General features: G+C 54.0%; 2 protein-coding genes across 5 annotated transcripts in view; both read right to left on the bottom strand.

Moving 5' to 3' along the window:
* The window catches only part of cyfip2 (cytoplasmic FMR1 interacting protein 2), a 47,636-nt gene extending 35,190 nt beyond the window's left edge, over positions 1-12,446 (bottom strand). The window contains exons 1-4 of one of the 4 annotated variants that reach the window (XM_055642869.1): positions 12,398-12,446; positions 1,818-1,959; positions 1,116-1,205; positions 731-808 (exon numbers count right to left, since the gene is read on the bottom strand). In XM_055642869.1, the coding sequence (XP_055498844.1) occupies positions 731-808; positions 1,116-1,205; positions 1,818-1,934 (285 nt within the window). In that variant the 5' untranslated portion in view covers positions 1,935-1,959; positions 12,398-12,446. Of the gene's footprint in view, positions 1-730; positions 809-1,115; positions 1,206-1,817; positions 1,960-5,756; positions 5,822-6,748; positions 6,903-6,961; positions 7,035-12,397 lie in introns of those variants that run through there. The other 3 variants (XM_055642871.1, XM_055642868.1, XM_055642870.1) reach the window with 3 other exon arrangements.
* An 864-nt stretch (positions 12,447-13,310) lies between these two features.
* Positions 13,311-21,620, bottom strand: part of LOC129701591 (tyrosine-protein kinase ITK/TSK-like) — a 33,649-nt gene continuing 25,339 nt past the window's right edge. The window contains exons 14-17 of the mRNA XM_055642867.1: positions 19,736-19,800; positions 18,544-18,662; positions 17,923-18,080; positions 13,311-15,967 (exon numbers count right to left, since the gene is read on the bottom strand). Coding sequence (XP_055498842.1) covers positions 15,893-15,967; positions 17,923-18,080; positions 18,544-18,662; positions 19,736-19,800 — 417 coding nt within the window. The 3' untranslated portion in view covers positions 13,311-15,892. The remainder of the gene's footprint in view (positions 15,968-17,922; positions 18,081-18,543; positions 18,663-19,735; positions 19,801-21,620) is intronic.

Genomic DNA, 21,620 nt, shown 5'->3' with positions numbered 1-21,620 from the left:
AGGTCTGTTGGTCAGGAAGTCGAGGATCCAGTTACAGGGATGAGTGCTGATTCCAAGCCCCGCGAGTTTGATGATAAGTTTGGATTGTATAACGGTATTAAAGGCAGAGCTGTAGTCTGTGAATAGCAGTCTAAAGCAGCTCTTATGCAGGTGTTCTAGGGCTATGCCGATGGCATTGTTCGCGGACCTGTTGTGGCGGTAGGTGAACTGCAGTGGGTCAAAGCCGCTGGGTGGACTGGATTTAATACATTCCATAACTAGCCTCTCAAAACATTTCATGATGGTGCAATGTCAAGGCTACTGGACGGTAGTCGTTTAGGTGGTTTTCTTAAAGCAGGTGGGTTCTTCAGCACAGAGTAGGTAGAGATTAAATATGTCCGTGAATGCTCCCACTAGCTAGTCCACGCAGCTACTAAGGAACCAGAAACTCCGTCTGGGCCAGTTGCTTGAAGTGAGTTTACCCTCAGGAAGGCCGATCTCACCTCTGCTCCAGTCACCCTGGGGAGAGGCACGCGGGTTTGAAGGGCCAGGAGTCACCGCCCTGATGGTCTTCTGCTCGAAGGGAGCATTCAGTTCATTAGGTCAGGCAGCACGATCACCAACTACGTTGCCTGACCTTGCTTTGCAGCCAGTTATCTTATTCAGACTGCGCCACATTGTCCGTGTGTCCGAGTGATGATACTGGGACTCAGGTTTGTCTCGGTATCTCTTGGCATCCTTGATGGCTTACCTGTGGGATGGCCCGTGAGCAGCTCCTCCATGTGTACAGCATCACCGCGTATTCATGGCCTTCCTCCAGCATCTCGTTCTGCAACCACAAGGGGGGGGGGGGGGGGGGTCAGTCATGGAGGAGAGGGGGGGGGGTGGTCAGTCTCAGGGGCACGGTGGCGGTCGGGGAGGGTTCAGGGTGGGAGGGGCGAGTTGGGGGAGATCTTCGGTCACGGGGCGGATGGTGTCGATGTGGGGGGGGGGGGTGATGGTCTCTGGGGGACCCAACATAAAGAGTGGACCGTGGCCTGCTTGATGTACATGGGGCCGGGGTTTGGCTGTGGGCGGGTGGGTGTGTGTCGGGGTGTGGACCGGGGTGGGGGCTGTGGAGGGGGGAGGGTACTCACCATGCTGGAGTGCACCGTGGCCTGCTCGATGTACCGGGCGATCCCCGTAACAAACGCATTCCTGTCCTCGAAGTTGGTGTCAAAATTAGCCTGGGAGCAAAGCAGAGGTGAGAAGTTTCCGGAAAGACTTTGACCCGTCGCAGTCTGGCTTTGGACTGTCTCCACACCCCGCACCACCCGCCCATCGATGATTCTCTCCGCAGTTCAGAGATCCAACACGGAATCAGGCTCTTCGGCCCATCGAGCCAATGCCGACCATCGATCACCCATTCACACTAATTCCATGTTATCCCACTTTCTCATCTACACCTCTACACACTAGGAACAATTTTCAATCAAATAACCTACGAATCCGAACGCCTTTGGGATGTGGGAGGAAACCGGAGCCACCTGGAGAAAACCAACGCAGTCACAGGGAGAAGGTGCAAACTCCACATACACTCAGCACCCGAGGTTAGGATTGAACCCGGGTCTCTGATGCTTCGAGGCAGCGGTTCAACCCGCTGCTTCAGCATGCCGCCCCCTTCTCCGTCCCTCACTGATGAACCCATCGTCACTCCTGGGACCAGGCGGGTCAAAGGGCGATCCAACCCGTGCCTGGGATCCCACTGCAGGCTGGGATAGATAGACACAAGCAGCTGCAGACTGACCAGTACTCACAGCAGCACTGACCGCTGCCTGCGGACGGCCAGACTTACCTACCTGGTACATGATGGAGGAGGGGGGCGGCTCGATGCATGGCTGCTGGTCAGGCAGCGGCAGCTCCTCCAGCAGGTCCACGTTGGACAGAGCGTCCTCCAGCGTCACGTGGGTTGTCATGGCGACGGCGTCCGGACGGGTTCACCTTGGGGGGCACACGGGGAGAGGGTCAGTGTGGCTGCAGAGAGGGGGGGTCAGTGTGGCCAGAGAGAGGGAGGGGGGAGATTCCCTGAGGAACACGTCAACACTGACCAGTCCTCGGCCCACAATGACCGGTGGCCCATCTCCCTCACGCTCCCCTCATCGCCTGCCTCTCCCCCACTCCATCCTGCCACCCCGGCCTCTCCTGCCCCAGGAACCCCCCCCCCCCCCCTGCTGGGTTCACGGCCTGCAGGGTGTAGATTCTACCCCCCCCCTCCCCCCCCCAGGGAGACAGGCCACTGGGTGGGGGGGGGGGGTTAGTCACCGAAGGAAATCCCTTCACTGTCAGTGGGGGAGTGTTAGGGCCAGAGGAGCCGGAGAGAGGGAGGGGGGTAAAGGACACTGTTACTGCCCTCCATTCCCAGCGCTCCACCCACCACATAAACACCCTCCCCTTCCCCTCAACCCGCCACCCACCCATTCTCCTTCTATCCCACCGCCCTCCCCTCCCTTGACTTGGTTTATACTCTCTAGAATTTAGGAGATTGAGAGGGGATCTTATAGAAACTTACAAAATTCTTAAGGGGTTGGACAGGCTAGATGCAGGAAGATTGTTCCCGATGTTAGGGAAGTCCAGGATAAGGGGTCACAGCTTAAGGATAAGGGGGAAATCCTTTAAAACCGAGATGAGAAGAACTTTTTCACACAGAGAGTGGTGAATCTCTGGAACTCTCTGCCACAGAGGGTAGTTGAGGCCAGTTCATTGGCTATATTTAAGAGGGAGTTAGATGTGGCCCTTGTGGCTAAGGGGATCGGGGGGTATGGAGAGAAGGCAGGTACGGGATACTGAGTTGGATGTCATAGGGAATATTCTGTCCGGACCTGGAGACTTATCCACTTTTATATTTCTCAAAAGAGTAGTACTTCCTATTCTTTGATCCTCATAGTTTCCATGGCTACTCTACTTGTTTCCCTTACCTCACATAATTCAATATCCTTCTCCTTGGTGAATACCGAAGAAAATAAATTGTTCAATATCTCCCCCATCTCTTTTGGCTCTGCAGATAGCTGTCCACTCTGACTCTCTAATGGGCCAACTTTATCCCTTGTTATCCTTTTGCTATTAATATATAATAGTTAAATAATAGCTAAATAATAATAGCTAAAATGCTATGTTTAAGAGGGAGTTAGATGTGGCCCTTGTGGCTAAGGGGATTAGGGGGTATGGAGAGAAGGCAGGTACGGGATACTGAGTTGGATGATCAGCCATGATCATATTGAATGGCGGTGCAGGCTCGAAGGGCCAAATGGCCTACTCCTGCACCTAATTTCTATGTTTCTATGTTTCCCCCTCCCCCACCCCACCCCTCTGCCCTTTCTCCACCCAGGGACAGATAGGACTGGTTCTCTCCCCTCCCCTCTCTCATCCACCCCAACTCTCCCCCCACTCCCCCCCCCCCCCTTTCCCCCTCTACTATCTTCCTCCCCCCCCCCCCCCCCCCCCCCCCCCCCCCCCCCCCCCCCCCCCCCCCCCCCCCCCCCCCCCCCGCCCATGCTTCGTCCGTCTACCTCCACTGCCTGATCCTCCCCCCCCACCCCTCACTCCCAGACACTGAGGATGTCTTGACTCCCCTCCGCCCCTTGAGAGACAGGCAGTCCAGTTCCACAGGCAACAGCCCCTCCAAACCCCCACCCTCCCCCGGGGCTGAGTCTGACCGTGCGGGGGGGGGGGGGGGTGTGAAGAGGGGAGACCCGGACATAATCTCAATGCTCAAACACAGAGACGCACGGAAAGCAGAACAGGAATGAGGACAGGAAGCGATCGGTGGGCGGGGGGGGGGGAAGGGAGTGAAGCTGCTCACACTGCTCACAGTCTCCCCTCACTCATTCCCCCCCTCCCCGTCTCCCAGTCTCCACACATTCCCCCCCTCTCCCCAACTCCCCCCCCCCCCCGTCTCCCCGTCTCCCAACCCCCCCCCCCCCCCCCCCAGCTCCCCTCAACCTCCAAGCTCAGCTCGAGACAGAACCACAAGCACAAGTCTCGAGGGGGAGGAAGGGAGGGGGAGGAGGGCAGTGAGCTGGAGGGGTGAGGGCAGAGGGAGAGAGTGAGCAGGGAGGGAGTGGGAGAGAGGGTGGAGGGAGTGGGGCAGAGGGCAGAGGGAGAGAGTGAGGAGGGAGGGAGTGGGAGGGAGGGTGGAGGGAGTGAGAGAGTGAGGCAGAAATCCCTTGTAGTGCAGGAGCCTGGACCACAGAGGAAGTGTCAGCATTGGCTTCAGTCAGAGACACGCAGGTTGGAACTTTATTCCCTGGTGCAGGAGGTGAGGGCTGATCTTGTAGTGGTGTATAAGATCATGCGGGGGATAGATAGGGTGAAAGTACAATGTATTTTACCCAGGGTATGGGGAATCAAGAACCAGAGGAAATGAGTTTATGAGGAGTGGGGAACGATTTAATATGAACTTTTTCACACAGAGGGTGGTGGGAGTAAGGAACCAGTTGCCTGAGTAGGTAGTTAAGACAGGTACAATAACAGCAGTTACATGGTACATGTACACCCAGTACATGGATAGGAAACGTTTGGAGATATGGGCCTAACGTGGGCAGGTGGGACCATGGTCGGCATGGACAAGTTGGGCTGAAGGGCCTGTTTCCGTGCTGTATGACTGTGACTAGAGGGCACAGCTTTAATCCGAGAGGGGAAAAGTTTAAAGGAGTTGCGCGGGGCAGGTGTTTTTACCCAGAGGGTGGTGGGTGCCTGGAACTCGCTGCCAGGGATGGTGGTGGAAGCAGATATGATAGTGGTGTTTGACAAAGGCACATTGATATTCAGGGAATGGAGGAACATGTTCAGCACGGACATTGTGGGCCGAAGGGCCGCTTCCTGTGCTGTTCCATGTTCATTCAGGACAAAGGCAGATCATCGACAAAAACACACGCTTCCTTCAGCACTTGAACGTAGCGATTCCCCCTCACTCCCCTCGGCTAATCCAAGGGCCCCTCTGGGTGTGAGATGTTCCCCCATTCCTTGCCTCTGAGCCAGGTACAAGGGATGCCAAGGCTCAAGAGGCAAGACCGTGTCATAGGAGCAGAACTAGGCTATTCAGCCCATCGAGTCTACTCCACTATTCAATCATGGCTGATCTATCTCTTCCTCTCAACCCCATTCTCCTGCCTTCTCCCCATAACCTTTGCAATCCTTTGAACCTATCAACATTTCCACAAGCATACCCAGTGGCGGCCTCCACAGCCGTCTGTGACAATCAATTCCACATATTCACCACCCTTTCCACATATTTTTAAAGCAACCTATTTATTCTGAGGCTGTGCCCTCTGGCTCTAAATTCTCTCCACATCCACTCTATCCAGGCTTTCCACTATTCGATAAGTTTCAATGAGGTACCCCCTCATCCATCTAAACTCCAGCGAGTACAGGCCCAGTGCCATCAAACGCTCATCATATGTTAACCCAATCATTCCCAGGCTCATTCTCGTAAACCTCCTCTGGACCCTCTCCAATGCCAGCACTTCTCTCCTCAGATATGGGGCTCAAAACTGCTCACAATGCTCCAAATGCAGTCTGACCCGCGCCTTATAAAGCCTCAGCATTACAGCCTTGCAGGCAATTGAACACAACCCAGACACCAACTTTATGACACAGTCCAGTCTCTCTCCCTCGCTCCCGTCACCCACACCGGCACACGTCTGCTCACAGACTTAACACTGACCCAAGGTGTGTCCAGCAGCAGAGGGGACCAGAGTGACCGCACACCCAGGGGTGGAGGCTGACCCGACCCCACTGACCTTTATCGCTCTGCCCGGTCAAGCCCGGTGGCCGGGAGAGGTCACTTCACCCACACCTCACCCTCGAGAAGAGAAGCACGAGAGACCCAGGCAGTTAATGAGTTACAGCCACAGATCCTGCCGGTCAACAATTGACTGGCCAATGGCCAGAGTGGTCGATAACCTCCCAGCCACACAAGCAGCAGACCAGCTGACCGTGGACTCTGCTCTCTCCACGTTCTCAACATGCAAGACTGATTAATTGTCATTTGTCATTATACAGCAGGTCGAGTGAATGCACATGTCTTTTCCCCAGTGTAGGGGAATCAAGAACCAGAGGACATAGGTTGAAGGTGAGAGGGGAAAGATTTAATAGGAACCCGAGGGGCAACATTTTCAGGCCAGCACCAATGCTGTCCAGAGGACGGAGGTTTAAGGTGAGAGGGGAAAGATTTAATAGACACACGAGGGGGTAACATTATTACACAGAGGGAGGTGGGTGTATGGAACGAGCTGCCGGAGGAGGCAGTTGAGGCAGGTACAATAACTTTTAAGAGGACAGTTGGACACCTACATTGACAGGAAAGGTTTAGAGGGATATGGACCAAACACAGGCAGGTAGGACTAGTGTAGATAGAGCATCTTGGTTGACATGAGCGAGTTGGACTGAAGGGCCTCAGCTCTGCTCTGAGCCTGAGAGCGGGCAGAGCTCGCACTGACAGCAGGGGGGGGGGGGGGGGGGGGGGGTCAGAGTCACACAACACAAAAACAGGCCCTTCGGCCCAACTCGTCCGCACCGACCAACGTACCTCATCTACATTTGTCCCATCTGCCCGCATTTGGCCCCTTATCCCTCTAAACCTTTCCTATCCATATTCCTGTCTAAATGTTTCATAAACTTTGTGATAGTACCTGCCTCAACTACCTCCTCTGGCAGCCAGTTCCATACACCCACCACCCTCTGTGTTAAAATGTTACCCCCTCATGTTTCGATTTAATCTTTCCCCTCTCACCTTGAACCTCGGTCCTCTGGACAACAAGGATACTGGCCTGAGACTGGGCCAGAGCAGGCATTGACGGCGGGGAAGGCGTGGTCAGCCGTGGTATCGGTCCAACACCAAGTTACCCGGGAAACATACAACGTTCAGCAAACTGCAATAATTGCAGGTTGTTGTGTTGAAAACACATCCGCACTGACTTCCCCTTCCCCTCGCTGTCAGACTCACCACAATCGAAACGTTCCCCCTCCTCACTGTCAACTGGCCGCTCTCAGTCACACACCCGGCCTTGCACCGGCACGACCCCACCCACACTCACCCCTCACCCCCCCCCCCCCCCCCCCCCCTCCACAAAGCACACCGCAGCACAGGAAACACCACAGCCAATCCACGCACAGCACGATCCCACCGACAACGGCACGTTATGGACCGGAAAACCTGCCTCATAGCAGTCTCGTTGTTCCGTTTCATATACACTCGCAACTCTTGATTCCGAGGGATAAATATCATCCCCTGGACCTATCGAGGATCCCCACCATCCGGGCTGTGCCCTCTTCTCACTGCTACTGGTTTAGGTTTATTTAGGTCACATTTAACTGAGGTTTTGCACGCTGCCCAATCCTTTTTTTCATTTTTAAATTTTGTATTTTATTAGAAGTAAGTACAGTGATGTGGTACCTTGTAGATACCTAATATATGTTGACATGTTACATTTTATGTACAACTTCTTTTTTTTTAAGCAGTAAAAGAAAGAAAAGAAAGAGAATAGTAGAAAAATAGAGAAGGGCGTGATACCGAACAGTGAGAAAAAGGAAAGAAGAAAAGAAGAGAAGAGAGAGAATAGAGAGAGAAAAAGAAGAGATAGAAAACAGAAGATTGAAGGAGAAATAGCTGCCCAATCCTGTTCCCAAGTTATACGGTAGGAGTAGAATTCAGCCAATCGAGTCTACTCCACCATTCAATCATGGCTGATCTGTCTTTCCCTCTCAACCCCATTCACCTGCCTTCTCCCTATAATCCTTGACACCCGTACTAATCCTGTCAATCTCCACTTTAAAAGTACCCAATGACTTGGCCTCCACCTCCGTCTGTGGCAATGAATTCCACAGATTCAACGCCCTTTGACTAAAGAAATTCCTCCTCATCTCCTTTCTAAAGATATGTCTTTTTATTGTGAGGCTGTGCCCTTTGATCCTAGGCTCTCCCACTACTGGAAATATCCTCTCCCCATCCACTCTATCCAGGCCTATCACTATTCGGTTAGTTTCAATGTGGTCACCCCTCATCCTTCTAAACTCCAGCCATTCCCAGGATCATTGTCGTACACCTCCAATGCCAGCACATCCTTCCTCAGATATGGCCCAAAACTGCTCACGATACGCCAAATGCAGTCTGACCAGTTCCTTATAAAACCTCAGCATTACATCCCTGTTTTTTAAGTCTAATCCTCTCGAAATAAATGCTCACATTGGATTTTCCTTCCTTACCACCGATTTAACTTGTAAATTAAGTTTTTGAGAATCTTGCACCAGCACTCCCTAGTCCGTTTGCACTTCCGAAAATTGAAAGTAGAAAATACTCTACACCTTTATTCCATCTACCACTTTCTTTCCCACTCTCTCAGCCTGCACAAGTCCTTGTGCAGAGTACCTCCCCTCCTGCCCCTCCACTTATCTTCATACCATCCCCAGATCTGGCCACAAAGCATTCCATTTTCTCATCCAAATCATTAATATGTAATCAGATCATGTATACTATACATAGAAAACATAGAAACATAGAAATTAGGTGCAGGAGTAGGCCATTCGGCCCTTCGAGCCTGCACCGCCATTCAATATGATCATGGCTGATCATCCAACTCAGTATCCCGTACCTGCCTTCTCTCCATACCCCCTGATCCCCTTAGCCACAAGGGCCACATCTAACTCCCTCTTAAATATGGCCAATGAACTGGCCTCAACTACCCTCTGTGGCAGAGAGTTCCAGAGATTCACCACTCTCTGTGTGAAAAAAGTTCTTCTCATCTCGGTTTTAAAGGATTTCCCCTTTATCCTTAAGCTGTGACCCCTTGTCCTGGACTTCCCTAACAACGGGAACAATCTTCCTGCATCTAGCCTGTCCAACCCCTTAAGAATTTTGTAAGTTTCTATAAGATCCCCTCTCAATCTTCTAAATTCTAGAGAGTAAAAACCAAGTCTATCCAGTCTTTCTTCATAAAACATACTATAATCAAACCAAGCATAAGTACAATAGGCAGAGCAAAGGGGAAGTTACAGAGTGCAGAATATAGTTCTCAGCATTGTAGCGCACCAGTTCCAGGGACAAAGTCCAATGTGCCCAATGGGGTAGTTGTGAATCGGACAATACCCTAGCTCAGTGGTTCCCAACCTTTTTTACATCATGGCCCCCTTGGGATCTTTTAATTTTTCTGTGCCCCCCCCCCCCCTGACATTATTAGCGGAAAAAAAGTACTTCAATATTATAATGCCTTCCATAGAAATATCAGTGTCTATTAATTGCACATATATTCTCTCTTATTCTATTCCACAAATATCAAAAATATTTCAACCACATAGATTTAAATTTATTTGAACTGAAATTTAGGAGGCAACAGGGTGGTAGCTCTGTGGCCCCCTTCATTGAACCTGTGGCCCCCGAAATCCCAAAATGTTTCTGTGGCCCCCGTGAAATTTGCCATGGCCCCAGGTTGGGAATCACTGCCCTAGCTTATGGAAGGACCTGATTGCAGAGGGGAAGGGCAGGAGATACCGAATCCTGAAGTCCCACACCACCAGTTTCAGGAACAGCCACTTTCCTACAACCATCAGGTTCTTGAACTGACCCGACAACCCTAATCCTACCTCAGCCACGGATCACGAGGGGCCACCTCTTGCACTGCCTTGTTTGCTAATTGTGTTCTGCACAAATGTCTTTTTGCAGTCTTCAGTCTTTTAGACATTTTGTGTAAAATTTACAAATAATTTATGCTTGATTTATACATAATGATGCGTGATTTATGCAAGATTCCTGCATGATTTAAGTGTGATTTACACGTGATTCTTGTATAATTGACGTGTCTGTGTGCTGTCTGTGTCTATGTGCGTGTGATGCTACTGTAAACAAAGCTCTCAGTACCTCACTGTACTGGAGCAGATCACAATAAACCTGATCTAAATACACCGCTGGCACTGGGCCATACCAGTTTAGGCTCGCAGTTAATCCCCCCACGTGCCACCCCCTCCCTGTCTCCCCCACACCCCTCTTTAGTGGTGTTCAGAGCGATATGGGCCAACACGGGCAGGCAAGACTACTGTAGATGCGGCAGCTTGGTCGGAATAGGCAAGTTGGGCTGAAGGGCCTCTTTCTGTGCTGTGTGACCCTATGATGAATGGGAAATATTTAATTGGAACTATTTGGACATGTACATGGACAGGACAGATTTAGAGAGATATGGGCCAAACGCAGCCAGGGGGGACTAGTGTAGATGGGGCATTTTGGTTGGCATAGGCAAGTGGGCTGAAGGGCTGTTTTGGTGCTCGGTGACTATAACTCAGCGGGTCAGTAGCATCTCTGGAGAACTTGGATAGGTGATGTTTCAGGTTGAGACCCTTCCTCAGACCCTTAACTACAACATCGGGGGCAGGGGGGGGGCAGATTCTTGATTAGGACGGGTGTCAGGGATTATGGGGAGAAGACAGGAGAATGGGGTTGAGAAGGAATGATAGATCAGCCATGATTGAATGGTGGAGTAGACTCAATGGGCTTATTCTGCTGCTTATGAACTTACGCATAAAAGAAGAACAGGGCAAACAAGAAGTGCCTGTGAGGGGGCGGGACACCCGTGGACGGTGGGAGGAAGTCACTTTGACAGATGGCCAGTTTAATTTGGAGGTTGCAGCTGGCAGACTAGATAAGGGAAGCATTGCCTGCGGTGAATTTTGATGTGTGGCCCTTCTCGATAAGTTACCACACACGGCTGCTGGAAAGGCCAGTCAGCAGAGCTTTGTGTGTGGGAAATCATAGTGCAACTATTTGATGGAGATTTTTGAGGAGGCAATAAATTAAATTGACAAAGCCACAGTGAACGATGTCTGAAGATAGACTGCTAGAGTAACTCAGCAGGTCAGGCAGCATCTCTGGAGAACATGGGAGGGTGACGTTTCAGGTCAGGATCCTTCTTCAGGCTCATTGCGGAGGGGGGGGGGGTGGAGAGAAGAACGGGGGGGGGAGGGGGGAAGAAGAAGGATGGAAAGGGGGTAGATGCAGGACAAAGCTTGGCGAGTGATTGGTGGATACAGATGAAGGAGATTAGCAGACTGGTCGACAAAGGCCAAATATAAAAGGTTTTGGCCCGAAACGTTGCCTAGTTCCCTCGCTCCATAGATGCTGCTGCACCAGCTGTTTATACCATTGGGTTGTAAGCTGCCCAAGCGAAATATGAGGTGCTGTTTCTCCAGTTTGCATGTGGCCTCACTCTGCCAAAGGAGGAGGCCCAGGACAGAAAGGTCAGTGTGGTAGTAGCTGATCTACATCTCCCTCCTAACCCCATTCTCCTGCCATCTCCCCATAACCTCTATCACCTGGACTAATCAAGAATCTATCTCTGCCTTAAATATATCCACTGACTTGGCCTCCACAGCCTTCCGTGGCAAAGAATTCCACAGATTCGCCATTGAGTGTGCGGTAGGTTGGTAAATTGGATAGTTATATGGACGGGAAGGGAATGGAGGGTTATGGTCTGAGCGCAGGTGTATGGGACTAGGGGTGATTATGTGTTCGGCACGGACTAGAAGGGTCGAGATGGCCTGTTTCCGTGCTGTAATTGTTATATGGTTATATAGGTGCATCAGCCGAGGTGGCCTGACCCAGCGGCCAGGTTTGCCCGGGGTGGAGGGTCTGCATGTGACTGGACATCGGTGAGCTGCGGGATCCGGCCAGTGGGCAGCGACCAGGACACAGCTCGCAATGACCCTGGGGGGAGGGAACGGGTCACCTCAGACTCTGATGGAAATCATTCAGTTTAATGAACAGAAATATCTAGCGCTGGCCCTGGGGGAGGGACTCCATCCTTCCACTTTCACCTCCTCCCTGTCCAGCTCATCACAGCTGGTTCCATATCTCTGTAGTCTTGGCACACCACTCCCTGTCTCTATAAACCTCCCCCCCCCCCCCCCTCTCTATCCCCGGCTACCCCCCCCCCCCCCTCTGCCACCCCCCCACCCTGCAACTTCCTATCCCCCTCCTTACCTCTGTAACCCTCTCTGGCACCGCCCTCCCCGTCTGTAATCCCCTACCCTCCCTCCCCGTCTGTAACCCTCTCCCTGTGGATCCGCTCGGCTGAACCTCTCGGCGATACTGCGGGCGGGGGGCGTCTGCGCTGCGGAGCCGGCGGGGGGCGGATGCGGACGCGGTGCGGTTCAGGGGACCATTCCTGCTCCCTGATGCGGATGGGATACGGGGATGCGGAGGAGGGGATGCGGATCCGCAGCCTGTGTTGCAGAGAATCGCTGCTGATGCGACTCCGGGGGCGGCAGGTTGTGGAGGCCTGCGCTGCGCTGCGCGGCGGGGTCGGGGCCGGGGTCGGGGCCGGGGTGGGGGGTCCCCGGGAGCGGTTGTCGGGGGGGATGCGGGTCCCGGCCGGGTGCGGGGAGGTTGCGGACTCACCTCCTTCCCGCAGATCCGCCGCTCCGACACAAAGCCAAAGATGGCCGCAGGGAGCGCCGCCCCGACCCCGCCGCCCCCCCGAGGGAGCGCCGCACTGTGGGAGGGGGGGTGAGGGAGCGCCGCCACTGTGTGGGGGGGGCAGTGAGGGGCGCCGCCGTACTGTGGGGGGGGGGGGCGGTGAGGGAGCGCCGCACTGTGTGTGTGTGTGTGGGGGGGGGGGGGGGGGATATTCTGGGTCCATCACATCATATTCAACTCCCCCAGGTTCTTCCCCTCATTCACGCACTAGTTCCTGCTATCCCACTTTCACATCCAGGGACAATCTATCCCAACACACCAGGGGCAATTAACCTACAGACCTGTCCGTCTTTGGAGTGTGGGAGGAAACTGGAGCACCCGGTGGAAACCCATGCGGCCAAAGGGAGAACGTACAAACTCCACACAGACAGCACTGGAGGTCAGGATCGAACCTGGGTCTGTATTAGGGTACATTGAAAAGCTTTTGTTGCAGTCAGTGAGGATTGAGATTGAGATTGAGGATAAAGGGAATAATGTTTAGTGCAGGATAAAGTCCGATTAAAGATAGTCAAAGGGTCTTCAATGAGATCGATGGGGGGTCAGGCTCTCTAGTTGGTCTTCTTTCATGTGGCGTGCACAGCCTAAAGTTGTTGGACAACTTGTTCTATTTGATCTTCCGTTTGTGCATGTCGAGTTAATTGCATTAGTCGAAACAGGGCGGACCACGTGAAGGTTGCAATCTTCCACCCCCTCTAGTTGGTGAGAGGATGTTTCAGTTGCCTGATAACAGCTGGGAAGAAACAGTCCCTGAATCTGGAGGTGTGCGTTTCCACACTTCTGTACCTCTGGGAGACGGGAAAACAGGGAGTGATGGGGTTTGACTAGTCCTTGTTTATGCTCGTGGCAGCGTGGTGTAGATGGAGTCAATTGAAGGGAGAATGGAGAAACAAAGAACTGCAGATTCTAGTTTATACCAAAGATAGACACAAAGTGCTGGAGTAACTCAGAGGGTCAGGCAGCATCCTTGGAAAAATTGAATAGGTAACATTTTGGGTCAGGAGCCTCCTTCAATGTGATTTTATTGAGGGGTGGGGTGAAAGCTGGAAGACGGGTAGGAGTGGGACAAAGCTTGGCGAGTGATAGGTGGAGACACAAGGAACTGCAGATGCTGGTTTACCAAAAGAGGACACAAAGTGCTGGAGTAACAGAGGGTGTGCAGCATCTCTGGAGAAATGGAATAGGTGATGTTTTGGGTCGGGACCCTTCCTCAGGGGTTGGTTGGTGTGACCTTGAACGGCAGGTCACTTTGTGGAGCAAGGCTGGGATTTACTGCCGATCAGCTTAGTGTCGGTGACGTCACTGAGTCGGGTCAGCTTTGCCCAAACCTGTCCTGTCCTCGCCCCAGCGATAGCTAAAACCCACTCACTCAAGTTAACTGCATTGATGGGCAGGGAAACCTGTTCACAGTTCCGCACACCCTCTGCATTAAAATCTGAAATGTCGTGTTAAAATAGGATGGAAATTAAAAATATAATCCAGATTTAAACATCAGAATTAGCCGCTGCAGATTAGCGAGGTCTGCATTTGCCCAAGATAGTCTGCTCTACCCACGTCTGTGTGAAATCGCAGAGTTGTGGATGTAACCCAGTCCATCTGCACTTCACCCTGCCTCGAGAAAGCAGCCAACATACTGTAATCAAAGACTTGTCCCAGACCCAACCCAGTCATTCCTTCTTCTCCCCGATCCCGTCCGGCAGAAGGTACAGAAGCTTGAAAGTGCATGCACCACCAGACTCAGGAACAGCTTCTTCCCCTCCGTTATCAGGTGTCTGAACGGTCTTTCCACAAGCGAGGGTATTGTTCCCATCTCCCACCTACATCATGGCAAACCTAGGACATTTTCACTGTAACTGTAACACCATAACGCTGTAACACTATATTCTTCATTCTGGTCTTTTCCCTTTTGCACTACCTGTTGTATTGTGTGTGGGTTGTATTGTTCTCATGTGTGGTATGATTTAACTGGACAACACACAGACAAAGCTCTTCACCATATGTGGGGACACGTGACAATAATACATTATACCCACTAATTCACAGGAGAATAGTTCAGTATCAGGAGCTTCTCTGTTCACACGGCGTGTTAACACTTCACCTCCGAGAGCTTGTTTATTTTATTTACATTGTACAATAAGAGTGAATGTTCACAGCAGCATAGTCCTGAGTGCTTATTCATTTAGTTTAGTTTAAAGATACAGTGTAGAAACAGGCCCTTCAGCCCACCCAGTCCATGCCGACCATTGATCACCTGTTCACACTAGCTCCATGTTATCCCACTTTCTCATCCACTCCCTACACACCAATGGGAATTTACAGAAGCCAATTAATCGACCAATTAGTCTTTGGGATGTGGGATGAAACTGGAGTACTCAGAGAAAACACACATGGTCACAGAGAGAACATGCAAACTCCACACAAACAGCATCCGGGGTCAATTTCAACCCGGTGTCTCTGGCACTGCAAGGCAGCAGCTCTGCCACTGTACTGGGTGATTGGATGATAGTGGGGTGAGAGGAGGGAGGGGGAGAGAAAGGGAGTGATTCCATGGACAGGAAGAGGGGTGAGGGGTGGTTTCAAGTTCCATCTCACCGACACCCAGGGCCCCATTGTCCCAGGGAACCTCGGGATGTGTAGCTGATCCTGAGGGTGGTGAGTGTGGAGGGGAGTGGGAGAGGGTGGGGGTGAAGGGGAGGGTGAAGGGGTGGGGGTTCCCTTGAGTTCATAAGGTCATAAGACAGGAGCAGAATTAGGCCATTCGGCCCATCAAGTCTGCTCCACCATTTGACCATGGCTAATCTATCCCCCTCAACCCCATTTTCCTGCCTTCTCCCCATAACCCCTGACACCCATTCTAATCAAGAATCTGTCCATCTCCACCTTAAAAATACCCAATGACTTGGCCTCCACAACCTTCTATGGCAATATATTCCACAGATTCACCACCCTCTGGCTAAATACATTCCTCCTCATCTCCTTTCTATAGGTACATGGTTTTATTCTGTGGCTGTACCCTTTGGTTCTAGACTTTCCTGCTAGTGGAAACATCCTCTCCCCATCCACTCAATCCAGGCCTTTCTCTATTCGGTAAGTTTCAATGAGGTCCCCCCTCATCTTTCTGAACTCCAGCGAGTACAGGCCCAGTGCCGTCAAACGCTCATCATACATGTTGAGGGGTGTGAGTTTCTGTGCCTGTGGGTTGGTAGTAGGCAGGATTCCTCCTTCATCTACACCCAGCCACACCAATGAAGATTCCACAGGACGTGCCCAACTTCTCCGGAGGATTCCAGTTCCCCAGGAGAACAAAATCATGTCAGTAATGTAATAAATAAATATTTAAGAAGGTTGCCCAGTATTGGGAGTGTTCGTGTGTGTAGAGTGCGTCGCTCCATGTGAAAGCACAGCGGTCCCACACTCTGCTCAGGGTTCCTCGCACTCAGAAAGCTCGCTGATATCATTCAGCAGATCATAAAACGGAGGCCTGTCCTCGGGTCTCTGGGCAAAGAAGAGAGAGAGAGAGCATTGTTGTTACTTTCTAACAAAGTGACGATGGGTGAACAATCCACAACCGGGGGCAATAGCTGACCCAATCCAGGGGAGGGGGGGGGGGGGGGTTGTGGATTTGTCGGGGCTTATACCCTGGGCCAGAGGAGGCCATAGGATAATACAGCACAGGAACAGACCATTCGGCCCACAATGATCAGCTACATGGAGAGGAAAGGATTAGAGGGATATGGACCGAATACGGGTTTGGATAGGACATTTTGGTCAGTATGGACGAGTTGGGCCGAAGGGCCTGTTTCCATGCTGTATTACTCCATGTCGCTGCCTAACATGATGCCGTTAAACTGATCTCCTCTCGTGATTCATTCCCTGCATATCCATGTGTCTATCCAAAAGCCTCTTAAACACCATTATCATATCTGCCTCCACCACCACCCCTGGCAGTGCGTTCTAGGCATTCATTACCCTCTGTGTAAAAATACTTGCCCCACACATCTCCTTTACAATATGCCCCTCTCAGCTTACGGCTGTCCCCTCTAGTGTTGGACATTTCTACCCTGGGCAAAAAGGTTCTGACTGTCTACCCTATCGATGCCTCATCATTTTATTTACTTCTATCACAGGGGTTCCCAACCTTTTTCATCCCGTTTACCCCTGGCAACTTGAATAGCACATAACAATGTGATTTCACTTATTTATGAACAACTAATGATGAACAGATACCAGGATACCAGAACCAAACACAGTCTGTCAATGAGAAAAAATATGTACAAACACAGAATCAACAAATTTACACCCTCGGTAGGCAAAATTGACCCCAGGTTGGGAACCCTTGTTCTATCAGGAAGTAGCCCTTGCAAACAAAGTCTTAGAGAGGTGTATAAAATCATGAAGGGAATAGATAGGGAGAATGCACAGTCTTTTACCCAGATTGGAGGAATCAAGAACATAGATTTAAGGTGAGAGGGGAACGATTTTCACTGAAGTACAACATTTGAAGCCACTTGGACAGCACATGGGTAGCAAAGGTTTGGATGGATGTGTAATGTTAACACTGCATCTGTCTCCATGGAGGCTGCCCAACCTGCTGCGCCCCATGGCACCCCACCACATCCTACCCCACTGCCCCGTACCCCACTGTACCCCACATCCCCGTACCCCACTGCTCTGCACCTCACTCTTCTGTACCCCACTGCTCTGCACCTCACTCTTCTGTACCTCACTGCACTGTACCTCACTGCTCTGGACCACACAGCACACCGTACCTGCTCTGCTCTGATCTGCCTGCTCCCTGGGGCTTTCCACCAAGGGGGTTTCCGCTGTAACGCTGCTCGCTGTCAGCACAACACCTAACCACAGGAAGTGTGAGAGCAAAGAGCAAACCCAGGCATTGCACTCCCGCAGCCTCCCGCTGCACAGAGCAGGCTGCATCACTGCTGCATCACCTCTGTTGGTTGCACATCTGCTGGGGTTGAGGGAGAGGGGTGAGTGGAGGACGGGCGCTCGGGTCTCTGGGCAGCTGATAAACATCAGCCCCTCTAACCCAGTGAGAAAGGCAGAGAAATGACCTCACACCAGAGACAGAGGCCATTCAGCCCATCGAGTCCCTGCCGTAGATAATGGTTCAAGTTTGTTATTGTCACGTGTCCCGAGGTACAGTGAAAAGCTTTGATTTGCTCGCTATCAATGGGACAGAGATAAGTCTTCGATTATGTTGGTTGCTGTCCTTAGGCAGCGTGGGGTAGATGGAGTCGATGGTTGGGAGTCTGGTCTGTGTGAGGGACTGGGCCATACGTCATCAACTGCAATTTCTTGCGGTCTTAGACAGAACCATTGACCCTTTGACCCGGTGAGTGCGGTCTCCCTGGGATAGCCCTGGATGTAGACAGCCCAGTGTACAACAGCCGGTCCCCAGGGAAGGAGAGAGAACGTTCGGCCACACTCACCTCCAGCCAGCAGCGACCCATCAGCCGATAGACCGGACTGGAGGCCAGCTTTGGTTTCTGAAGCCGGAAGCCGGCCTCGATCTCTTCCACGACCTCCGTGTTACTGCAATCATCATAGGGCATCCTGCCCTCAGAGAACACCTCCCACATCAGCACTCCTGGGGGGGGGGAGGGAGGGCAGGAACTGCTCATTACTGGTCTCCCCACTGTGGAGACACCACCCCCTCCCCAACTGGCATGCTCCTCCATCATCCCCGACCCCCACTGACCACCCTCTCCCACCGACCACCCTCCCCCACCAGTCCCAGTTTACTCACCACTCTGACCCCCCACGTCCCCATCCACTCCCCCACCTGCCTCCACCCCCCCCCCCCCCCCCCCCCCCCCCCCCCCCCCCCCCCCCTCCTCTCCACAAAACTGCTTTGACACTCCACATCGCTCGGCCCCCAGCTCGCCCTTGGGGCAGGGTTATGGGGGCAGCATTACAGATAGACAGTTCCTCTCCCACGGATGCTGCTGGACCCACTGAGTTCCTCCGCAACCCCCATCCTGTCCTGTTCCTCTCGCACCCCGCCCCCCCCCCCCACCTCCGCTTCACCCAGGGACAGGGCATGTTCTCACCAAAGGACCAGACATCGGACTTGCTGCTGAACTTGGAATATCGGAAAACCTCGGGAGCCGACCACTTGACGGGAAACTTGGACCCAGAGGAACTGGTGTACTGGTCATCGAGGACAAACCTGGGGAGAGAGGGGGGGAGAGGAATGAGGGGGGAAAGGGGAGAGAGAGGGGGAAGGGGGGGATGGGGGGTAGAGTGGATGGGGAGAGAGAGGGCGAGGGGGGGGGGGGAAGAGAGGAAATGGGGGGGAGAGAAGGGGTGGTGGAAAGGGAGGAGGAGAGGGATGGACGGAGAGGGTTAGGTTTCGTTAGAGACACAGCATGGAAACAGGCCCTAGCCACTGAATCCATGCCGACCATCGATCACCCGTTCACACTAGTTCTACATGATCCCACTTGCTCATCCACTCCCTGTGCACTAGGGACAGTTTAAAGAGGTTAATTAATGTGCAAACCCGGGAGGAAACCAGAACACCCGTCAGAAACCCCAGCACCCAGAGGAAACCCGCGCGGCCACAGGGAGAATGTGCAAACACAAAGTCGGGATTAAATCCGGGTCTCTGGCGCTGTGAGACTGCGGCTCTACTGCTGCGCCACTGGGCCACCCTAAAGAGAGAGAGGGTTGTACATAGGATCCCTGTAGAAACCGCTAGGAGACAGGAGGGTCTTATCTGGGACCCCTTATACCACCCCCTCCAATCTCCTCTCTCCCCCCTAATCCAGTGTTCACAAACCTCTCCCTTTATCTGGACATTACTGGACTTTATCTTGTAGTGAATGTTATTCCTATATCCTGTATCTGTACACTGTGGACAGCTTGATTATAATCATGTATAGTTTTTCCGCTCACTGGATAGCACGCAACAAAAACAGTTTTCACTTATCTCGATACACATGGCAATAAACTAACCTAAAATGTCTTGGCCTCCGCAGCCATCTGTGGCAATGAATTCCACTGATTTACAATTCACTGACTAAAGAAATTCCTTCTCATCTCCTTTTTAAAGGTACATCCTTTTATTCTGAGGCTGTGCACTGGTCCTACACTCCCCCACTAGTGGAGACATCCTCTCCACATCCGTTCTATCCTGGCCTTTCACTATTCAGTGAGGTTCTCCCCTCATCCTTCTAAACTCCAGCGAGTACAGGCCCAGTGCCGTCAAACGCTCATCATATGTTAACCCAACCCAATTACCTGGTCATTCCAAAGTCGGACACTTTGATGATGAGCGAGTCTCCGATCAGACAGTTGCGGGCTGCCTGTGAGAGACGGCAGAGAGAGGTTACAGTCCGTGTGATTCCAGAACTGCCAGCACCCTGCACCCACCCAGCACTCTGCACCCACCCCACCCAGCACCCTGCACCCCCCACCCAGCACCCTGCACCCCACCCACCCCACCCAGCACCCCACCCTGCACTCCCCACCCAGCACCCTGCACCCCCAGCACCCTGCACCACCACCCTGCACCCTGCACCCCACCCTGCACCCCACCCTGCACCCCACCCTGCACCCTGCACCCCACCCCACCCACCCTGCACCCCACCCTGCACCCACCCAGCACCCTGCACCCCACCCTGCACCCCACCCTGCACCCTGCACCCCACCCCACACCCTGCACCCCACCCTGCACCCCCCCTGCACCCCACCCTGCACCCCACCCAGCACCCTGCACCCAGCACCCTGCACCCTGCACCCCACCCTGCCCCCACCCTGCACACCCCTGCACCCCCCCCACCCCACCTGCCACCCTGCACCCCACCCTGCACCCCACCCAGCACCCTGCACCCTGCACCCCCACCCTGCACCCTGCACCCTGCCACCCTGCACCCCCTGCACCCCACCCTGCACCCCACCCTGCACCCTGCACCCCACCCTGCACCCCCCTGCACCCTGCACCCCACCCTGCCCACCCCACCCACCCACCCTGCACCCCACCCTGCACCCCACCCACCCAGCACCCCACCCTGCACCCTGCACCCTGCACCCCACCCTGCCCTGCCCACCCTGCACCCCACCCTGCACCCTGCACACCACCCAGCACCCTGCACCCCACCCTGCACCCTGCACCCCCACCCAGCACCCCACCCTGCACCCTGCACCCCACCCAGCACCCTGCACCCCACCCTGCACCCACCCTGCACCCCACCCTGCACCCTGCAACCCCACCCTGCACCCCACACCTGCACCCCACCCAGCACCCACCCCACCCTGCACCCCACCCAGCACCTTGCACCCCACCCTGCACCCCACCCAGCCCACCCTGCACCCCCACCCAGCACCTGCACCCCACCCTGCACCCACCCCACCCAGCACCCAGCACCCTGCACCCCACCCAGCACCCTGCACCCCCACCCTGCACCCCACCCAGCACCCTGCAGCCCATCCTGCACCCCACCCAGCACCCAGCACCCTGCACCCCACCCAGCACCCCACCCAGCACCCTGCACCCCACCCAGCACCCTGCACCCCACCCTGCACCCCAGCACCCACCCCACCCTGCACCCAGCACCCTGCACCCCACCCAGCACCCACCCCACCTGCACCCCACCCTGCACCCTGCACCCCAACCCACCCTGCCCCACCCACCTTGCACCCCACCTTGCACCCCACAACCCCACCCTGCACCCCACCCAGCACCCCAGCACCCACCCCACCCAGCACCCCACCCAGCACCCTGCACCCACCCCCACCCAGCACCCGCACCCTGCACCCCACCCTGCACCCCACCCCCCAGCACCCTGCACCCCCAGCACCCCAACCAGCACCCCACCCTGCACCCTGCACCCACCCAGCACCCCCACCTGCACCCACCCAGCACCCCACCCCCCAGCACCCCACCCAGCACCCTGCACCCTGCACCCAGCACCCCACCAGCACCCCACCCAGCACCCCACCCCGCAGCACCCCACCCTGCACCCTGCACCCCACCCCACCCAGCACCCTGCACCCCACCCAGCACCCCACCCTGCACCCTGCACCCTGCACCCAGCACCCCACCTGCACCCTGCCCCCCCACCCTGCACCCCACCCTGCACCCCCACCTGCACCCCACCCAGCACCCCACCCACCCTGCACCCTG

The sequence above is a fragment of the Leucoraja erinacea genome, chromosome 11 (genome assembly GCF_028641065.1).
Source record: "Leucoraja erinacea ecotype New England chromosome 11, Leri_hhj_1, whole genome shotgun sequence".
In the NCBI taxonomy this organism is placed as follows: Eukaryota; Metazoa; Chordata; class Chondrichthyes; order Rajiformes; family Rajidae; genus Leucoraja; species Leucoraja erinaceus.
Note: the sequence above shows the minus strand (reverse complement) of the source record. Positions and strands in the feature narration are given on the sequence as shown.